This window comes from Dendronephthya gigantea, unplaced genomic scaffold (genome assembly GCF_004324835.1).
Source record: "Dendronephthya gigantea isolate DGI-Jeju-01 unplaced genomic scaffold, DenGig_1.0 000042F, whole genome shotgun sequence".
Lineage (NCBI taxonomy): Eukaryota > Metazoa > Cnidaria > Anthozoa > Malacalcyonacea > Nephtheidae > Dendronephthya > Dendronephthya gigantea.
Window position 1 is genome coordinate 725211 of NW_021163052.1, and position 19887 is coordinate 745097.

At 37.9% G+C, this 19887-nt stretch overlaps 3 protein-coding genes across 3 annotated transcripts; 2 read left to right on the forward strand and 1 right to left on the reverse strand.

The window, feature by feature from the left end:
• Nucleotides 1-108: 108 nt before the first annotated feature.
• Nucleotides 109-14099, forward strand: LOC114527025 (smoothened homolog). Its single transcript, XM_028548594.1, has 10 exons — nucleotides 109-644; nucleotides 9268-9462; nucleotides 9791-9963; nucleotides 10445-10664; nucleotides 11188-11311; nucleotides 11672-11764; nucleotides 11881-11989; nucleotides 12444-12617; nucleotides 12890-12967; nucleotides 13064-14099. Exons 1-10 carry the CDS (start codon nucleotides 213-215, stop codon nucleotides 13275-13277), a joined length of 1812 nt encoding a protein of 603 aa, XP_028404395.1. The 5' UTR covers nucleotides 109-212; the 3' UTR covers nucleotides 13278-14099.
• LOC114527024 lies at nucleotides 1440-5446 on the forward strand. Its single transcript, XM_028548593.1, has 3 exons — nucleotides 1440-1733; nucleotides 2271-3216; nucleotides 3662-5446. The coding sequence occupies exons 1-3, from the start codon at nucleotides 1502-1504 to the stop codon at nucleotides 5166-5168; spliced, it is 2685 nt and encodes an 894-aa protein (XP_028404394.1). The 5' UTR covers nucleotides 1440-1501; the 3' UTR covers nucleotides 5169-5446.
• Nucleotides 5475-7268, reverse strand: LOC114527026. The gene is made up of 3 exons (XM_028548595.1): nucleotides 6844-7268; nucleotides 6281-6754; nucleotides 5475-6192 (listed from the first exon to the last, which is right to left on the reverse strand). Exons 1-3 carry the CDS (start codon nucleotides 6970-6972, stop codon nucleotides 5641-5643), a joined length of 1155 nt encoding a protein of 384 aa, XP_028404396.1. The 5' UTR covers nucleotides 6973-7268; the 3' UTR covers nucleotides 5475-5640.
• Nucleotides 14100-19887: the final 5788 nt, after the last annotated feature.

Genomic DNA, 19887 nt, shown 5'->3' on the forward strand with positions numbered 1-19887 from the left:
TTTAAATGGCAGGTGTGAAGGGTTGCATGGGATAGAGTTGGAAATAAGAGGTATGTGGTGGGATACACCGAGATATCATCGGAGATGTTCAACATTATCCCTGCGCATTCCGTATTGTTTATCCACTCTTGGATTAGTAAAAATTCCAAACAGAATATTTTGCGCAAATTCGCGTAAAGTCCACCGAATTCGCTTTGTCATGTGCGGAATCGATGGACGCGAAGTCTTGTATGCTCTGGACGCTTGTTTTGCTTATCGCGAAGGTGAATTCTTTAAACAAGACGTTAAAATGCGAGAAATTGGAAATGCAAACTTGTTTCGACATTGAATTGCCGTTCAACTTCACGACGACAAGCATTGCTACCGACTCAAAAGATCAAAAAGAAATCGAGAAAAATCTTAAACGTTGGAAAGCCCTGAGTTTTTTGCCACGTTGCTGGGAGGTCCTCAAACCTTTGCTGTGTCGAGTTTACATGCCAGAATGCCACAAAGATTCCGATAAGGTTGCCCGGTTGCCATGTCGTTCTGCTTGCTTGCTCACGAGAGCGCCATGTCGCGTCGTCGAGAAATACCATACATATGGTGGGTGGCCTGAGTTTTTAGAGTGCGAGAAATTCCCTTTAAAAGATTGTGACAACCTTACGGTAGGTTATTTCAAAACTATTCCTCGGTTAAGTCGGTTTGACACAATTTGTGAGGAACTAATACTTAACAAGCATTTACAAGTGTCTGTAATTTAATTAGCGATAAAAAGTGTCAAAATTTATAGTCGTTTCACTCATTTGTAAGCAACAAAACACCAAAAGAATACACAGCATCGCGCAGCCAATTAAAACCAGACTTTTGCTGAGAGTTTATCAAATCTTTCGCAGAAAATAACGTGGGTTTTTACTGTTCAGAAACTCGACGATAATCGTTTACTATTTTGATATATTAAATTCACGTTAATCTCACACACAAAGAACAATGGAAATAAATCGTTGTAGGGCTCTCAGACTCGGGTAGTCTACACACTGTTGTTTTACCAATTGAGCTGTAGAACCAAATGGGCTTGGAGGCTTGGTAGCCAATCTAATCGCCCAGAAAACCTACTCAATATTTTTGTGACGATTTATTGTAAACATATACCAGCGTTCTAGACCACAGAACATGAACATCGAATTTCAAATCCCACTTGAAACAACGGTTTTCCCGTTTACCTGAGCGATAGATTGATAGGAATTTGAGATCGTGCGTCTTTCTAATCATGGTAGTTAGAAGACTATTACCATGCTCTTATGAAGAATAATGGGTCGCGTAAAATTCAAGAAAACGCAAATTGCATTCGTTCATAGTTATTGTAGTGGGAGGGTTTGGAAGACCGGGTCACGTGACTAAAAAACTTATTGTCTTTAATCACGTGGGAACCAAGGTGCATCGAACAGAGTTGTTTTCATCGTAAAATCATATAGATTAAAGGAAGCGCGACACAAAAACATTGTATTTTGGCGTCTTTTTCGCGATGCCAGGAGCGAATTGCTCCATATTTGGTTGCGCGACAAGTCGAAAGCACGTCGGGGTAGGAATTTTTAAAATCCCTTCGGAAACAGATGAGTTATCGAAGAAAACTCGCGAAGCTTGGATAAGTGTTATCACCAAGGACCGTGTTGTAGACGAAGGTTTGCGTCGACAAATCAATAGCGGAAACCTGTATGTGTGTGAGAAGCATTTTAGGAAAGAAGAATATGAGACTTGTAAGTATATTCTTATTTTTGATTTGATAATATTATTCCTAAATTTACATATCGGTGCGGTTTTTAAGCCCTTAAGATCACGACCCTTCAGAGTCGAAAACAATAGTCCCCTGTATGCATATAATTAGTTGTTTGGCACAAGTTTGCGTCAGAAAATCCCAGTGGATAATGTACTATGTGTAAACCAAAAAACTCAAGATAGGAGTTGTTAAAAAAAGACAAATTTAAGGTGATATTTCGCCTACTGTATTTCAATTGTCAAACGTTTTTAGGGGTTATTTCCATATGAAATTTCATAGTAAATAATTTGTCCTTACGACGATGTCTATATGCAGTTACTGTGATAGGTAGTTCATTTGTTGATTATAGTCACTCATGCTGTAAAGTTTGCAATAGATATCTTCTAAAAGTATGATTCCTCTGATCTTTAAAGATTATCAGTAATTTTTGCAATGTCTATCGTGTTTCATATTGAAACTCGTAAAAGCTATGCTAGGGTGATTATATATATTTAACAGTAGGTCTTTTTTTTTTCAGTTTCTACTCGTAAGATATTAGCTCGTGGAGCAATTCCATCCTTAAACTTGCCAGTGAAGAGTATACCACCTCCACCTCCTGCTACACCAAGGCGTGATCTAGTGCGACAGCAAATTGATGATCCTGTCCTAGTGGTTTATCGAAACTTTAAACACTTTCAACAAAAGATATTACCATTGAAGATGAACAGATGGTGCAAAAAAGGGGAAGAGGACAGTATAGTTTTTGAGTTTTTCCAGCCACCTTATACCCTACCAAAGCTTTCCTTGTCAGTTGTTTCTGAACTCACCTTTTCTGTTGCTGTGTACAACTGGTTTTTACCAGATGACCATTATATTTATGTTAGTCACAAAAGATCTTTAAAGCATACATCCATCTCTACCCTAATGGCCACTTTGGAAAGTGCTCAAGTTTGTCAAGGTCTAAGTAAAGAGAAACACATTGTCTCTTTATGTGAAGATCCCAGTCCGACTTGTGGTGCCAGCAGTGTCATGAGACATACAATCCCAATTGAGCGAAAGTGCTATGAAGAAGATGGTCCACCATTTCAGGCTCATGTGTTTATCAGGTCAGAGCATTGTGAGTTGCTTTGCAGCAACGTCTCCTGTTCTGATTGTATCAAAAAGGAAAAATCCCTTACAAAAATGAAAGAGAGTGCTGTCAAGAAAGGAACAGAGCCTCTGAAAAGTAATGCACCCCTGTCTGGCTCAAGTAAGGAGAGGTTAATTGCCACTGTTCAACAGCAAAGGCTGGTTTGTAAAGAACTTGAGGGTCGAATTGCTGAACTGGAGAAAGAAATTGAGAGCAACAGCATCCCTATCGACGAAACAATGGAAAAAGATATCTTGGCAATTCTTGCTGACAGAAGTGATGATGTAACCCCCCACATGAAAGTTTTCTGGGAGCAGCAAAGGAAACTACTAGCTATGCCAAAATTTGGAAGAAGGTAGTGAAGCATGTTTTTTGCATGACATAGTTTATCTATTCATACTTTTCACACACTGCTGGGAGGTATACTGCACCATGATTGTAGGCCTTAATATTGTTGTTTGAAATAGGAAAAGACATACAACAGAAGGAAAGTTATTGTAGACAGGGTGCTGAAGGCCATTTAAAAAAGATTGAATGAAAAGATATGAAAAAGTAGACTGTATATGGCACCCAATCTTTAATTCAATAACTAGAACTAGAAGTGGCTTTGTATAGTCAACCTGTACAATACTCTTAACAGTTCACCCTAGATTTATTATCCTGGATTGTGTGAGAAAACATTTTTGTGCCTTTGGCCCTTAGACTGGGAAAAATATTACTTATTTTATTTTACATTAGGCAATTAGAGTCTCCTGATGGATTATTATATACAGTCATTAATATGTTTTTATTATTGCCAGGTACCATCCTCATATCATCCGTTTCTGCCTGTCTCTTCATGCCAAGTCTCCAGCAGCATACAAAGAATTGCGAGAGTCTGGTGTTTTGGTACTACCAAGTGAGAGAACTCTCAGGGATTACCGAAATTTCTTCAAGCCAAGGGCTGGTTTTCATCCTGATAATATTGAAAGATTAAAGAATCAAACAAGCCAGTATTTTGACATACAGAGGTATGTTGTCCTTTCATTTGATGAAATGAAAATCCAATCAAAGCTGGTCTTTGATAAACACTCCAATGAACTAATTGGCTTTGTTGATCTTGGAGAAGAGGAACTGAATCTTAGCAGTGGATCGTCTGACCTTGCGACCCATGCCCTGGTATTTTTTGTACGTGGTGCTGCAAGTGTTCTTAAATATGCCCTTGCGTACTTTCTTACTAAAGATGTCACTTCATATCAGATAATGCCTTTGTTTTGGAAAGCTGTATCTGTACTTGAGCTTACGTGTAATCTCTGGGTTTGTGCCACTGTATCTGATGGAGCATCACCTAATCGCCTCTTCTACCAACTGCATTCCGATTTGGTCGAACCAGGTACAGAAGTGGTAAACTACACACCAAATCTTTTTGCTTCAAGTCGAAAAATCTACTTCTTCTCTGATGCACCACATTTGCTTAAGACTACCAGAAACTGCCTATTTAATTCTGGAAGTGGTAAGCGCACACGCTACATGTGGAACAACAAGAAGTACCTGCTCTGGGAACACATTGCCAAACTATATTACTCGGATCTTGATTCGGGTCTCCACCAGCTACCTAAGTTGACCGTAGATCACATTGCCCTAAAGTCCTATTCAAAGATGAAAGTCAGCATGGCAGTGCAAGTGTTGAGCAATACAGTTGCACAAGCTCTACAGCGCCATTTCTCATCGGGAGAAGCAGAGGAAACCGCCAAACTGTGCAAGATGATGAACGATTTTTTTGACTGCATGAATGTTCGATCCACCACCGAGCACCAGAAGAAGCGCAACGCTTTATTAGCTCCATACAGAAGTATGGATGACGAGAGATTCAATTGGCTGCAAAATGTCTTTCTGGAATACCTAAACAATTGGAAATTGTCGACAGAATTGAGAGAAGGAGCATTCACTGATGATGACAGAGGACGTATGTTCTTGAGTACCCAAACCTTCAGTGGATTAAAGATGTCAATCAAATCAGTTATAGCAACAACCAAGTTCTTGTTGAGTGAGGGGTTTGACTTTGTTTTGACTGAACGTTTTTGTCAAGATGACGTTGAAGAGTACTTTGGCTACCAGCGTGCCCAAGGACGAAGAAGTGACAACCCATCAGCTGCAGAATTTGGCTATAATGACCTAAGAATTGCCACCTTGCGAGATGTTGCACCCAAATCAATTGAGGGGAATGTATCAGGACGGCATTCCGGAAAGAAAAGTAAGTGGTGCAATGTGAGCGATGAGCAGCTGCCCAAGAGAATAGTAAAAAAGAAGAAACCATTAACTGATTGACACTAATATTTCAGACAATACATATACAGGCTGCATCACCCCCCTCCCTATTGAAATAGAGCTTTGTTGAAATTTAAGTGCATGAGTAACACAAATTAAGGTCTTACTTTCAATTTTAGGCATCTGTGGGTTTAGAATAATAATACTATCTGTCACAGACTAGCAAAATGTGCTGACTGCCTAATAAAGAGTGTTGTTTTTTTCAAATTGCATCTTTAATATACATAAGAATACATATGGGAAGCTTTTATTTTCATGAGTAACTTCATTGAGTTCACTATTTTTTGTAATGTGATGTCACAGCCTCTTTTAAATATTGCATACTGTAGCTGTACTGAAAGCAATTTTTATGAACTAATAATGTACAATAATGATCTTCGAGAAACCTTGTAAACTTAATAATTATATAGAGTATCAAATCACCATTTATTCAACCTTTAACCTCAAATGTGCTAGATTACTTATGACATAATTACAAGCATACTTCACTGGCTTTCTTCAGGTCCTTTCGTAGAGCTTTAGTTTTCTGAGTATGTTGACTCAGTTTATACTTATTTACAATATCTTTAGCCAATGAAAAAGATCTGACAGTAACATATAGTTTCACTACATTTTCCAAACATAAACATTGACATTCTTTTGAAATTTGTACAGAACAGTTTTGAATGATATTGTTCCATAAGCTTTTAACAAGAGGGGAAGTTAATACTTCATTAACTATAATGTCTACTGGAAGAAAAGTAACCTTGTCTTTATTTGTACTCTTTCTGAATGCCAACTCAGCAACCTCTGCAATCCTAACAATCCATTCATGGGGTGCCCAAAGTCCACCTCTTGATAAAGATGAAATATATTCATTCCTCTCTGTTTCCTGTCTCATTGATGACATTAAAGCTTGAATTTCTTTGTTGCGGGCGGAGTTGCTTCTGGAACAATTTTTGCTCTTTTGGTAAAATGATCGTATCACATAACCAGTAAGGTAAGATAATGGTCCATATTCATGAGGTAATAGGGACATCTCCTCCTAAAATTTAGTCAACAAGTAAATCAAAAAAGGTTATCAGGACTGGCAAAATACTTGTGATTTTAACAATCTAAAATAAGAACTATACCTTTGATATTCCTTGGTCATCTTGACCTTTCTCTAGGAATCCAATCAGGCGTTGGGGAAGATGGATTAACATAAGAAAAACTATTTTCTGTTCTCCATAAGGATGAAAGAATTTTTTCCAGTTGGCATATGAATTTCCATAAAACTCTGTAAGAAATTTGTCTTGATTTCTCTTCCTTTTAAATTTCAGTAAGAGTTGATTGACAAAGCTGACAAATAAATCAGTTGGAGAAAGCTTGAATATTTCTGCTGTTTGTTCCTCTTTATAAAGTTTTTCGTCAACCAAATGTCGACCGATGTCGCGGATAATAGAGCACACGTTTTCCACTGATAACACATTTTTCTCAATTTTAGATGAAGATGAACTCTCACCCACTTGTTCGACGTGTTTACTCCGCTGGTGCTTCGTTAAGCCACCTTTCGATTTGCAAACTTTCTCGCAGAAGTTGCAAGGAAACTGCTTCTTTCCTTCTACCTGGAGGGAAAGGTGTAATAACAATTAAGGTTTTAGTAATACTAACGGTATGAAGTGTAACTACCGTATGACTATACCATTTCTATTACCTCTTCAAGCGAGTGTTCAACTTCGGACTGAACCTCCTCAATATCCATCTCGAGAAGTGCCATAGTTTGCTCGAAGTCGGAGCAAAGGCTAACAGGAAACTCGGATTCGTACTCATCATCTATATCCATGTTTCCAATACGTAAAAGCTGAGTTTTATTGTGTCTATTCGAAGAGTATCGCTGTCTGAAGGTTCACTAAATATACTTGTGACTTGAAATATGATAGCTGGCACCCCGTCGATACTATATACAGCGGAAGCAGCTGGACCAATAGCACATAAAAAGGTCTCAAACGTTGCCTTTCGCATAAGTAAAGTACGACAAAAATGCAATATTTATGAAATCGTTGTAAAACTATCGAAAAAATCCAAATTTTCTGATCGGCAACATAAAATTATACTACAAAATTAAAATGTATGCACCTTGACTGTCACGTGATGTCTTTCTTCGAGTTCAAGTATCGAATAGTCACGTGTCACTTTGAAGTTTGCCGGTCTTCCAAACCCTCCCACTACAATCAGGGCTTCCACTTGCAAGGAAATTTCCCTGCAAAAGGAAATTTTGGCTTTTTCAAGGAAAAAGGCAAGGAAATAAAATTGAGGAGGAAATGGACAGGAAATTTTAGCCTGGGCAAGGAAATTGCAAGGAAATCTTGAAAATTGTTTATATTAGACTTAAAATTGAATAAAAAATAATAAGTTTGCAAAGATTTGGTTCTTCAAGTATATAACCATTTTCCTCACTCATAGGTGTAGGGTTTTGTTTTCTTCCGGGAGGGGGGCTTAAAGCTTGGCTAACCAAGGTATAGACTTCATGTAAGCCCAGCTAAAAGTCTCCCTGTATAAAATGAGGAATACAGAAAGTAGTGGCTGCGGATCTAAACTTCGTATTTCAGAATTGCTTTTCTAAGTTGTTTGATATATTATTATATGTTATTATATTCACTAATAAAACTGTTTCATGTGTATATAAGGATGTCTTTTTAAAGATTCAACATTGCTATATGATGCAATTATTACCTAGTAAATTTTTTACCCTAAAATTTCTCGGGGGGTTCTAGCCCTCAGCCCCCCCCCCCCCCAAATACTCTACGCCTATTTTACACTTCTATCAAAGTTTCTGTGGTTAATTTAATAAAAAGTGACCAAATTTTTGGATGAATTTTGGAAGTATTTTTGTATATGGAATATATTTCAGCTGTATCACTTAAAAAAATATTGTTTATTTTGTCACTGAGAAAAATTTGTTCCATTAAGGCCGCTATTTGCAAGGAATTTGCAAGGAAATTTGGAAATTTTGGCAAGGAAATATTTTTGGAAAAAAGGATTTTTTAGCATCTCAAAAGGAAATTTGGTAAATCAATTGTGGAAGCACTGACTACAATAACTATGATTCGTTATAGGGTACAATCGCAGCCTTCCCCAACTTATGGAGCAGCCATATTCACATCAAATTAACTGCAATCGGCAATCCATGCTAAAACAACAGCTTCCTCTAGAAATAGTTCACAAGAATTTGTTATCGAATGTCACACAACATCTCTCTTTCCAAACAACGGGCAGCCATGACAGACATTACAGTTAGGAATTCTGGAAAATCACAAGACGGACCACACGCATCGAGAGATTTGTTTGAGAATTGAGACAATTTTCTTAAAGGATATTCATGACCTCTTTCCGTTCCGCTGTCAAGCGAGAATAATATCCATTTATACAGAAGATTACAAGCCGTGATATAAAACAGACACAAAAACAATCCTAAAATGACCTGTCGGTCTTTCATATCCGTTTTACTTCCGAGCCAGGCAGTTTTTGAAGACCCTTTCCTGTGTCGTACAGTATGTGTTGAAATTGAGCTTGAGTTTTGCAACACAAATGTCTCTTTTAAAAAAAGAATGTTCGCATCGACAGTTCAAAGTTTTTTTGTATTATTTTGTGTATTGACGCCTACTCGAGATTATTTACAAAACATTGCCGGTTACACTTCGTCTGATCGTGTGAAATCTAAGTTGGATTATTTCGGTGTCTGGAGGTTTTGCGCCTGAAAAATGTGCTGTTCTTGAACCTCGTTGAAACTACCATATCTTGATTTATAAAAGGTCAGCCACAATCTAGACAGATCGATTAACAACTTAAAAAGTACACAGGGTTTGCACGGTTCTGTAAGTGCAAATTTTCTCTGAAATCCGCGGCGATTTTCAAAAACGTTTCTCAGAATTCCAGAATTCAGATCATCCTGAATGAGTTTTAAAGTATTTGGTAGAAATATTCAAAGGAACTAAAACAGTGGTAAACACTGTGTTACTTTATCGTAATACTCTCTGCAAAATATTTAAAACTTGGGATTTGTGAATGGTAATTGTGAATACAGAAAATTGGACAGCGTATACCGTAAATGAGACTAAGATTTTGCTCATAACTCTAGGCGTTGAAAATCAACAAGACGAATTGTCCAACACCTCTTGTAAACACGGACGACGAGGAGAGCTGGTACGAGGGTGTTCACGGCTGTGGTATCCAATGTAATAATCCGATATTTACAGACGAGGAACATGATCGAATTCATCGTTTCATTGGCGCGTTTGGTTCGCTGTCCGTTCTCTGTACAGCTTTTACTGTGGTGAGTTGATCCTCGTGAAGCGCACGTGCATTACTCATGGGGTATGGATTATTCAGTGATGAATACGGGGCATGCACACTGGGATGAATCTGTACATTTTCGGCCTGAATCGTTCATGCCAGGATTTACTCCAACAAGTTAGTTGTTGACCACCAATGATGATATAAGATATGCCTTTTCAAAAAAAAAACATTGCAAACACATCTTGATGTTACAAAAGGCGCTGCTAGCGTTTATTTTTCAGACATCCTTTATTCCAAACATTTAACAATTCAAGCCGTTGAAACAAACTAGTTTCTAGTTAACTATCTTTGCTGTATTTTCTTAGCTTACGTTTCTGGTTGGTTGGAAAGCGCAGAACAAGTATCCTTCAGTTATTTTGTTCTACATGAACGCCTGTTTCTGTCTCACGTACTTGGGATTTCTGATTCAGTTTTTCGGAGAAACTAGGAGCAAGATTCTTTGCAGAGGTGACAACACGATGCGTCTGGGGGAACCAGTGTACGTATTTGTTAATGCTCTCTAAGAGTCTGTCTGTTGAGAATACTTTAGAACGGATAGAACCATCCAGTATAAATAAAGTTAGTTTAGTTGAGGTTTCCTCCTGTAGTAAAACTCGATCAGTAAGAGATGATCCTTACTGGACCTCTAGGAAGAACAGTTTAGAACTGATAGAGCTATCCAGTATAAATAAAGTTAGTTTAGTTTAGGTTTCCTCCTGTAGTAACACTGGATCAATAAGAGATGATCCTTACTGGATCTCTAGGAAGAACAGTTTAGAGCTGATAGGGCTATCCAGTATAAATAAAGTTAGTTTAGTTTAGGTTTCCTCCTGTAGTAACACTGGAATGACTGGATCAATAAGAGATTATTCTTACTGGACCTCTATGAAGAACAGTTTAGAAACAAACTGCATTCAGAACTGATCGATCTTTCACGAATGAACACATACAATCTAGAGCATCATTTCTTCTCTTTCCAGCGGTGCAGATTCGGTGTCATGCATCTTCACGTTTTTTCTGGTCTATTATTTCTCAACGGCTGGAGTGATATGGTTCGCTGTTCTGTCTTACGCCTGGTATATCTGCTTCCAAAGTCTGGGCACAACCAGAGATGATCTATCAAGCAAAGCCTTGTACTTTCACCTCGTGTCCTGGATACCACCACTTATCCTGTCTTGTATCGTCATGTCACTTTCACAGGTATGAACGGATGCTTAACTCTTGCAAAAAAGACTAGCAATATTTTTGGTTCAAAATATAGTCTTATCACGATCTGTATCAAAATAATCTTATCTTATACGAGACAACAAAAGCTTTGCTTGATCAGACGAGTGCAAACGACAAAGCTATAATGATTTTGCATCGTCAGGCAGAGCTATACATAAGAGCTAGCATTTCAACACGATTTAACATTGTTCCCACCAACATGTTACTTTACAATGTTTCTAGCAGTTGTTTCAACAATATTGCTCGAAATTTATGGCATAACCGAGTTTTCGGATGATTTTAAAACTGTAAAAGCGATGGCCAAATTAGGAAAAATATTTACATTGTTTTTTTAAAGACTTTCGAATCTCTTCACCATTAATTTTTGATGGCGTTTAATGACCTGATCTCTTACGAGGGTTATGAGAGTTGACTGTGCATTAAATACTACGTAGTCTGCATGATCTAAACAGTCATCGCCCAGCGAGATGAACTTAATAGGAAATCCCTTTTGCAGGTCGATGGTAATTCGCTCAGTGGAATCTGTTTTGTCGGATACAGAAACATTCAAATGAGAATATATTTCCTCTTGGCTCCGCTTGGGATTAACCTAGCGGTCAGCGGTACATTTCTATCTAGAGGTATGTGTCATGACTTATGAGAATCATCTCCTTTGGCAGATTATTGCATGTGGTGATTAATGCAATGTTTCTTCTTCATCTGGGGCCAGTTGTATCAAGCCCGTTTAGCTTAATGGTTAAGTTCAAAATAGAAAGCAAGTCTATCGTTTTACTCAACAAGCAAACTAAATGTTTTTAACCTTAATACAAAGATACTGTTTACAACTACATATTCAGTGCATAATATTCAAGTTCACTCATGCAAAAGAGATGTAAGAGTGTTATTTAATTTTGACTTATCCACCGTTTAAGCTAAATGGGCTTGATACAACCGGCTCCTGTTGTTAAGATTATTACAAAAACTGAACATTCTTCTTGCAGGGCTGTTTATCCTATGGAAACTAAGAAAAACTAATCCTCATTTTCTAAGTCTGAGATCCGCCAGCAGAATTAAGGAGACTATTGTTAGAATCGGTATGAATCCTACAATTCTCAACTGTTTTCAAAATTGTATGTGTACTAGGAAATCATGCATGTTTCATTATAAAGTACTCCAGCACGCTTGTCTTAATATGGTGTCCATGTTTCAGGTATATTCGCCTTCCTTGCTTTCATTTTTGTTGGCACAACCTTCGCGTGTCATCTCTACGATTATCAAAATCAGAAAATCTGGGAACAAGGTTACAGGGAATACATGAAGTAAGATGTTTGTTGCACAATTTAATAAACTTACTTCACCGACAGACAAGCGAGGTCTCCTCTAAGTGGGCCGCCCCCAGTCTAAGATATATGTAATCACCCCTCCCCCCGTCTCCCCCACACCCTACTTGTCAGGGTAGTGTCGCAGCTCCTCGCAAGAATGATTTTCATTGGCTGAACTTTACAATACATTTCTGTTTCAAGCAATAGCATAGCTTCGTTCTTTAGAAAGCATAGAAAAGCATTATCCAATTGGACGAAAGCTTCTGAGAGCTGCAACATGCTGCACTTGTCATAGATAGCGTTTGTGTATGGTGGTTCCCTCCACCTGCATTATGACGGTTATTCCCCACTGATTTCGGGGAGGCTACACCCCTGCCCCTAACTTCACCTCGGCTCCTGATTTAACCTCTAAACTCCCAAATAGCTCACAACATGCGTCATGATTCTTTAGATGCATCGCAGACGCTACGATCAAGAATGGACCGCAAGAATGCGAGGCGGACAGTCGACCAGACCTCGGAATTATTGAACTGCATCTTTTCTCGCTGTTTGGTGCAGGAATCACAATGAGCGCATGGACCTGGACGTCGAGTATTCTGTCCAGCTGGAAGACTGCTTGGGATAGGTACATACGAGATATTCCGCGCTTTGGTTCTCAAAAAGCTTTTAGGCCTGGCTTACAACAACAGCTCTCTTTAATCGTAGATCCATTGTATCATTTCTCGAAAGACAAAGAATTTGCCCACTAGTATTCTAAAAGAATCGCATATTCTTTTTGAAGAAACATTGGGTTAGCAGAGGGTGGTTTTTCTGTCGAGATATCCAGCATAAACAGAGTATTATTTGTGGCTGTTCATATGGTCCGCTCATTAATGTTTTTCAATTATTTTTTTGCAGATTAACAGGCAAGAAAAGATATCCGGAATTGAGCCACTACAATTTAGTTCGAAGAATGAGGGAGATGAGAAAATTGCAGTGAGTTGCACGACCAGTGTTTTTTCAATATCATTTTCATGAACACGTTGATATCATACACTTTGATAACAATCTTTTCGGAATTCCTCAATTTAGGGCAGCTGTTCACCCATCCGTCGAACCGACTCCGGAAAAAATCACCGAGAACAAGGTCACAACTCCCCTCCCGGTGAACGAGGAAACGTTGCAACTTCACAGTATAATTAGCGACATCAGTGTGATATCTGATCCCAGACTGTTGATACCACCAAAAACAAACCTTAAAACTGTGAGAATTCAAACCAAAGAAACTGATGATGCAGAAAGCTGATGATGAAAGATTGCAAAAAGGAAACCAGAATATAAAGGCAACGTTGAGCCCCTCACAAGAGTGACCGTGTCCTTCCCCTCTTGAAATACTATTTTGCTCCCCACGTGACATGTCTTTCTTAATGACAAGACGTGTTTGAAAGACAGCCATTACCGCGCAGAGAAATCCTTGTCTCATGAAAAACCATCCCCTCTCTTTTAATTCTCCCAGCCACTTTCTCTAACAAACCCCTCCCTATTGGTCCCGCTCTTTCGATAAATTGCCATTTCTAAGAAATCTACCCTCTTTAGATGTCGTGATTCTCTCTTTCTAACCGGTCGTCTAAGCCTACATCCCTTTTAGAGCCTCTCTTACCCATTTCCTTAACTTATGCTGCTCTCCCTAATAAAGCTGAACTCTAAAAAACGCCTCTCTTCAACGCGTCCCTCCAGTGTCATACCCCTAGCCTCTCTCTAATTAAACCTATGTAACCCAACAGAAACACAAGTTGTCTTAATAAACAATCCGTAACTTGTATTGGACAAAAAACCCCTCAGTTGATAATGGAGACTGCAGTGGGAAATGTGAATAAGGATGTATACAAATTATTATTTCAACACGTGTTTTGCATGTACGTACGTATTTTTTACATCTGGATATAAGTCGATAAAAACTTTCTTTGCCATGCATTATTGTGCAGAATTTTGCTTTTAAAAGTTATGTCAAACTCCCAGGAGCGGAAAGGCTTTTGTGCTTGTGACAAAGATAGTAAAATATGTGAATACTAAATATGTTATCCTTATGCCTTAAAGTTCGATTATATAGTCGTATATACGATTCTTATCCTGACCATAGACTATCGAAGGGAATGGACTGGAAACGCTCATTTAAAGCGCTGTGTCTGACAAATGCAAACGTGATATGGGCTAGCGCGAATCGTATTTTAGGAAATATGGTTCATATTCTTATACCATATCTTATTTCATATCATATTCTTCAGTGCCCTTCGATAGTCTATGTTCTGACGTATGAAAAGGATTGCTGACGCCACTCTTTCTGTTTATCAGTTTATAACGAAGTTTAAAATGTGACATATTTACACGAATTTAGTAGAATACATACGCCATATATCGTGTAGATCGGCCTTAAAATATAATACCTTATTATTCCCATTATCCTCTAATTTCTTTTTTCTTAGGCTAAACGCTTAGCTATATCTTTCCTGAGTGGAATTACTGTAAGCATTATTCACTCATTTATCTCATCACCGGTAAGGTATCACTACTCTGGTATAATCTAGACTGTAGCGATGTATCCTGTTGTCGCTGCACTTTTTGCTTTACTTTAAAAACCTTTATGTTTTTCATTCTCGTCAACTTCGCAAGCAATAATGCCTCAGTGCAAGAACCAATTGCAGTCTGAGCCCAGCAAACCATTTCCTTGAGACCAGAATCTTTGACGAGATCCTCAGCTTCTTTGGCGAAATTAAATGCTGTTTCGAGGTGTTTCGTTTGTTTTTCACGTTCAAGTTGGGAGTGTCTAATGTAAAGAATTGATTGAACCAATTTGAACGAAATTTCTCTGTATTTCGTTAGTGGATTTCCTTCAACTAGTGATTGATTTACTACCATTATACTTGCTTGGGCTTTTTGAAGACTTTCTTTATCGATGACTTTTTTGATCATCTTTCCTGACAAATTATACCCTAGATGATATGTTGCTAACGTGATGTGTGCATTATGATACAGGTCTGCCCGTGCCACTGGAGCATCTTCAACATACTTCAAGTGTTCCAGTGCCTTGCTACAAAGTACGTCCGGCAATAAACTTGCGTCGTTTTGACTTTCATCATAAATTGATGCAATGACTAAATAAAGAGCAGCAGTACAAAGTCCTGGTTTAATGTTTTCAGCTATCTGTAAAGCTTCAATTGAGATATCTCGAGATTCTTCTGCAATTTTCCCGGATACACGCGCCATTGCTATTTTCAAATAATAAAAAACCACTTTAAAAACCAAGGGTTGCTTTTTCCATTGAAAGCATTCTTGAAATTTAGTAAACAAGGTTAACGCTTTTGAAAAATGGCCTTGTCGATACTTTACCATCACTTCTCTCGACAACACTATTAATTCTACCTCAAGATTGTTGGGATATTTGTTTAAAATCTCCTTGCTGCATTTAACGAAAAAATTCCAATTTTTGTTATTATTAACGGCTTCTGTTAAGACTTCATAAGTCTGACGGCAACTTTTTTTTAATGCAGGAATTAATGCCGTATTCATGGTGGAAGGAATTTCTTGTTTTTTCTCGTTTAGACCAATAGGTTGTAGTTTCTCCTTCCAAGTTGTGAACGACATTCTTTCAACTTTTCCCTCCACCATTTCATAGCTTTCTGGTTCCTCTGTGAACACTCCACCAAAACAAGGAGCGATAAAGATCACGATCACAAACGTTGATGGGATGAGGTTGGACTTCTCGTCCAGCACTGGTTCAAAGAAAATTTCCCAGTGTTCTCCTCGTTTTGGTTGACCAATCACATCAGGCCAGATCATCTTCTGGATGGCTTTTTCAACTTTCTTCTCAATTTCAGAAATGTCTTCTGTTTTCTCTCCCTGAACAACGCCATCGTCATCAATACCATAGTAAATGTGACCACCCCTGTGGTTAGCGAACGCTGATACGTAACAACTGAATTTGTTACTTTTACAAATCATACGATCTGCGAGTGTGACGTGCTTTGATGAATCTGATTTTAGGAGCTTGAATTGAGTCATCTCGTTTTCTTTGAAGGAATAGTTTTGATCTTTAAGAAATGTTTTGTGGTGTGAGCCAAGCTGGATCGGTTGATCAACAAATCTTCTGTTTATAATTTCTAACGCATCGGGGACTTTGCTAATAATCTCAACTTGTTTTTGAGTGGGACGGTAAAGATTGCATTTTATTGTGACGAGCAAGCGAGCTTTTTTGACTCTAATTGCTATCATTTTCCCTTTTTCCTCCGCTGAAATTTTGGTTTTCTGAGCTCCAAAGCGGGATGTCAAGGATTGTTCAAGCGGGCGAATGAGGGAGTCGAGTGACGTGGTAGAGACCAAGTTTCCTTCACCACGTAATTCAACTCTTCCGACATTGCTGTTTAACAAGGCACAGACTGCAACAACAACCTCCTGTTTCTTCTGTTCTCTGTACTTCTTATCGTTCGATATTTTTTCCGCCGAAAATATCATGGAAATAACTTCATCATCAGAACGATTTGTTAGCATTTTGTCTTTGAAACGTTTTACCGTGGTGACCTAAGATGAAAATTCAGAAAGGATTGTTATAACTTGTGCGCAAATACTTTGATAACATACTGAGACACCACCTGCTGACAATACTTTTTTATTAAACGGTTGAAACAATAAGCTTAAGTGATTTAATTAATTTTTATTGACATTGCCATCGGATTTAATTGCTTTGAGGCCTTGCAATATATTTTATTTTTCAAAAGTTCGTACTATAGGGTAACTAGATATACCTGCTATACACCGTGTCTTCGACCTCATTGGATAAACAAGTACGCGTTGCTGTAATAATACATTTTATATAACCATGCTATGTAGGTAAAATATGCGTACAATATATCATACTACAATATTTCAATATTAGAAATAGAGATCCGTGCATGAGGGCGGAAAACTCTTATTTTATTCACGAGAACTGAACGCGTTTCTTTAAAAAAAAGCCATGCATTTAAACAATGAATTAACAAAAATTTTTAACGTTCAAAAATTTTTACAAATAAACGTTAAGACGCAAAAGCTTAATTAGGTAAAGCTGATATGAGTGATAGTTAATACATCGAAAGTTGTGATAAACACTTAATTAACATCACGTTTCTGCACGTTGATTCAGATCGAATTGTGCATGTTGGTGCACGTTGATTCACAGCAAATGTGAAGTTGTTTGTGTCAAATAAACTTCGTAAAATTTAATGTGTCATTATTGATGTTCAGAAAACTGAGCTGCAGAAGAGGTATGCAAAATTTATGGCTGGCAATATATGATATATCTATGCGAAAATAAATCACATTACAAAAAAATAAATTTCATATACCAATATCCAGCTGTGTAAAACAATTGAAAACAATTGCAATCGAAATACATTTTTAGGTTTTACACTGAGGTTATTCCACCCGCATGGTCATAAGATGTCTTATATAAATGACAAATCGTTGGTACCCTATATATCTCTCTTAAACCTAAATAAAAAATTACGGCACACGTCATGCAATAATACGAATATACATAAACCCAAATTTTTCCTGAATCTACTGGATTTATGGCGAAAATTTATTTATCGATGTGTGTACTTACCACACGATGTAATGTATATAAATTTTTTTACAGAATCTGCCACTTTAACATGCACAATTGGATATATGTATTATATAGCTACTTACAGCGACCTGATCAGTGGACTGCGAAATTGGACTGCGACAAAAGTTAAAAAAGGGGTTTTCCCTATACGAAGTTTTTCCCTAGTCTCGGGATAAGGACTCTCATTCCACGAACGTTCTAACATAGGTTACATCATGTATAAAAAATACAAATTCTTTTACAATTAGATATTTTTATATAACTAAATGATACCATGCACACGTAATGATACCATGCACACGTAAAACACATTAAAGTATTTTTAGTTGCACTGGCAATGAAATGCTATTTACTTATACAATTACCAGTATTTACTTATGCAAATTACAGTGTTTGCACTTTTCTGGTACACTTTGTATAATGACGCTACAGAGAAAATGAACGAGGCGAATCCTCCACAATAAAGTGGTAATTAACCTCTGTCTCGAAATGAGATGTTCCTTTTAGCGAGGAACCACAACTCTGGTATAATCTAGACAGTAGTGATATATCCTGTTTCCTGTTGTCGTTGCACTTTTTGCTTTACTTTAAATTATACCTTTATATTTTTCATTTTCCGAAAAATCGCAAGCAATAACGCGTTTTAATGACTCAGTACAAGAAGTAATTGCAGTCTCAGCCCAGCAAACCATTTCCACGAGTTTAGAACGTTTGGCGATTTTCTTAGCTTTCTTTGCGAACTGAAGTGCATCGTTGAGGAATTCCGTTTCCTTTCCAGGTTCGAGTTGTGAATGTCTAATGTAAAGCATGGATTGAATCAATATGAACGAAATCTCCCTGTATCCTGTTAGTCGATTTCCGTCACAAACTGATTGAGTTATTGCCATTATACTTGTTTTGGCTTTTTCAAGGCTCTCTTTATCAATGTCTTTTTTGATCATCTTTCCTGTCAAATTATATCCAAGATGATATGCTGCTAACGTGATGTGCGCATTATGATACAAGTCTGCGCGTGCCACTGGAGCATCTTCAACATACTCCAGGTGTTCCAGTGCCTCGTTACAAAGTATTTCCGGCGATAATCCCTCGTCGTTTTGACTAATACCGTAAATTGATGCAAGGACTAAATAGAGAGCAGCAGTAAAAAGTCCAGGTTCAATGTTTTCCGCTATCATTAAAGCGTCAGTTGAGATTTCTCGAGATTCATCAGTTTTGCCAGACACACGCGCCATTGCTGTTTTTAAATAATAAAAAAGCACTTCAAGAACCAAGGGTTGCTCTGTCCGTGGAAAGCTTTCTTTGAATTCATTAAGCAAGTTTAACGCATTTGAAAAATTTCCTTGTCGATAATTTACTATCACTCTTCTCGACGAGACTACTAATTTTACCTCAAGATTGTCAGGATATATCCGTTCAAAGCACGTGGCGCATCTGGCGAAATCTTTCCACTGACCGTTATTAATGGCCTTTGTTAAAACTTCATAAATCACACTGCAACGTTTCTTTGCCGCAGGACTTAATGAAATACGTTTCATTGTTGAAGGAATTTCTCGTTTTCTCTTGTTCAGACCAACAGGCTGTAGTTTCTTCTTCCAAGTTGTGAACGACATTCTTTCAACTTTTCCCCCCACCATTTCATAGCTTTCTGGTTCCTCTGTGAACACTCCACCAAAACAAGGAGCGATAAAGATGACGATCACAAACGTTGATGGGATAGGGTTGGACTTCTCGTCCAGCACTGGTTTAAAGAAAATTTCCCAGTGTTCTCCTCGTTTTAGTTGACCGATCACGTCAGGCCAGATCATTTTCTGGATGGCTTTTTCAACTTTCTTTTCAATTTCTGAAATGTTTCCTGTTTCCTCTCCCTGGACGATGCCATCATCATCAATACCATAGTAAATGTGACCACCCCTGTGGTTAGCGAAGGCTGATACGTAACAACTGAATTTGTTACTTTTACCAATCATACGATCTGCGAGTGTGACGCGCTTTGATGAATCTGATTTCAGGAGCTTGAATTGAGTGACCTCGTTTTCTCTTAAGGAACAGTTTTGATCTTTAAGAAATGTTTTGTGGTGTGAACCAACCTGGATCGGTTGATCAACAAATCTTCTGTTCATAATTTGTAACGCATCGGGGATTTTGCTAATAATCTCAACTTGTTTTTGAGTTGGATGGTAAAGATTGCATTTTGTTGTGACGAGTAAGCGAGCTTTATTGACTCCAATTGTTATACCTTTTCCATCCCCTGAAATTTTGGTCATTTGAGTTCCAA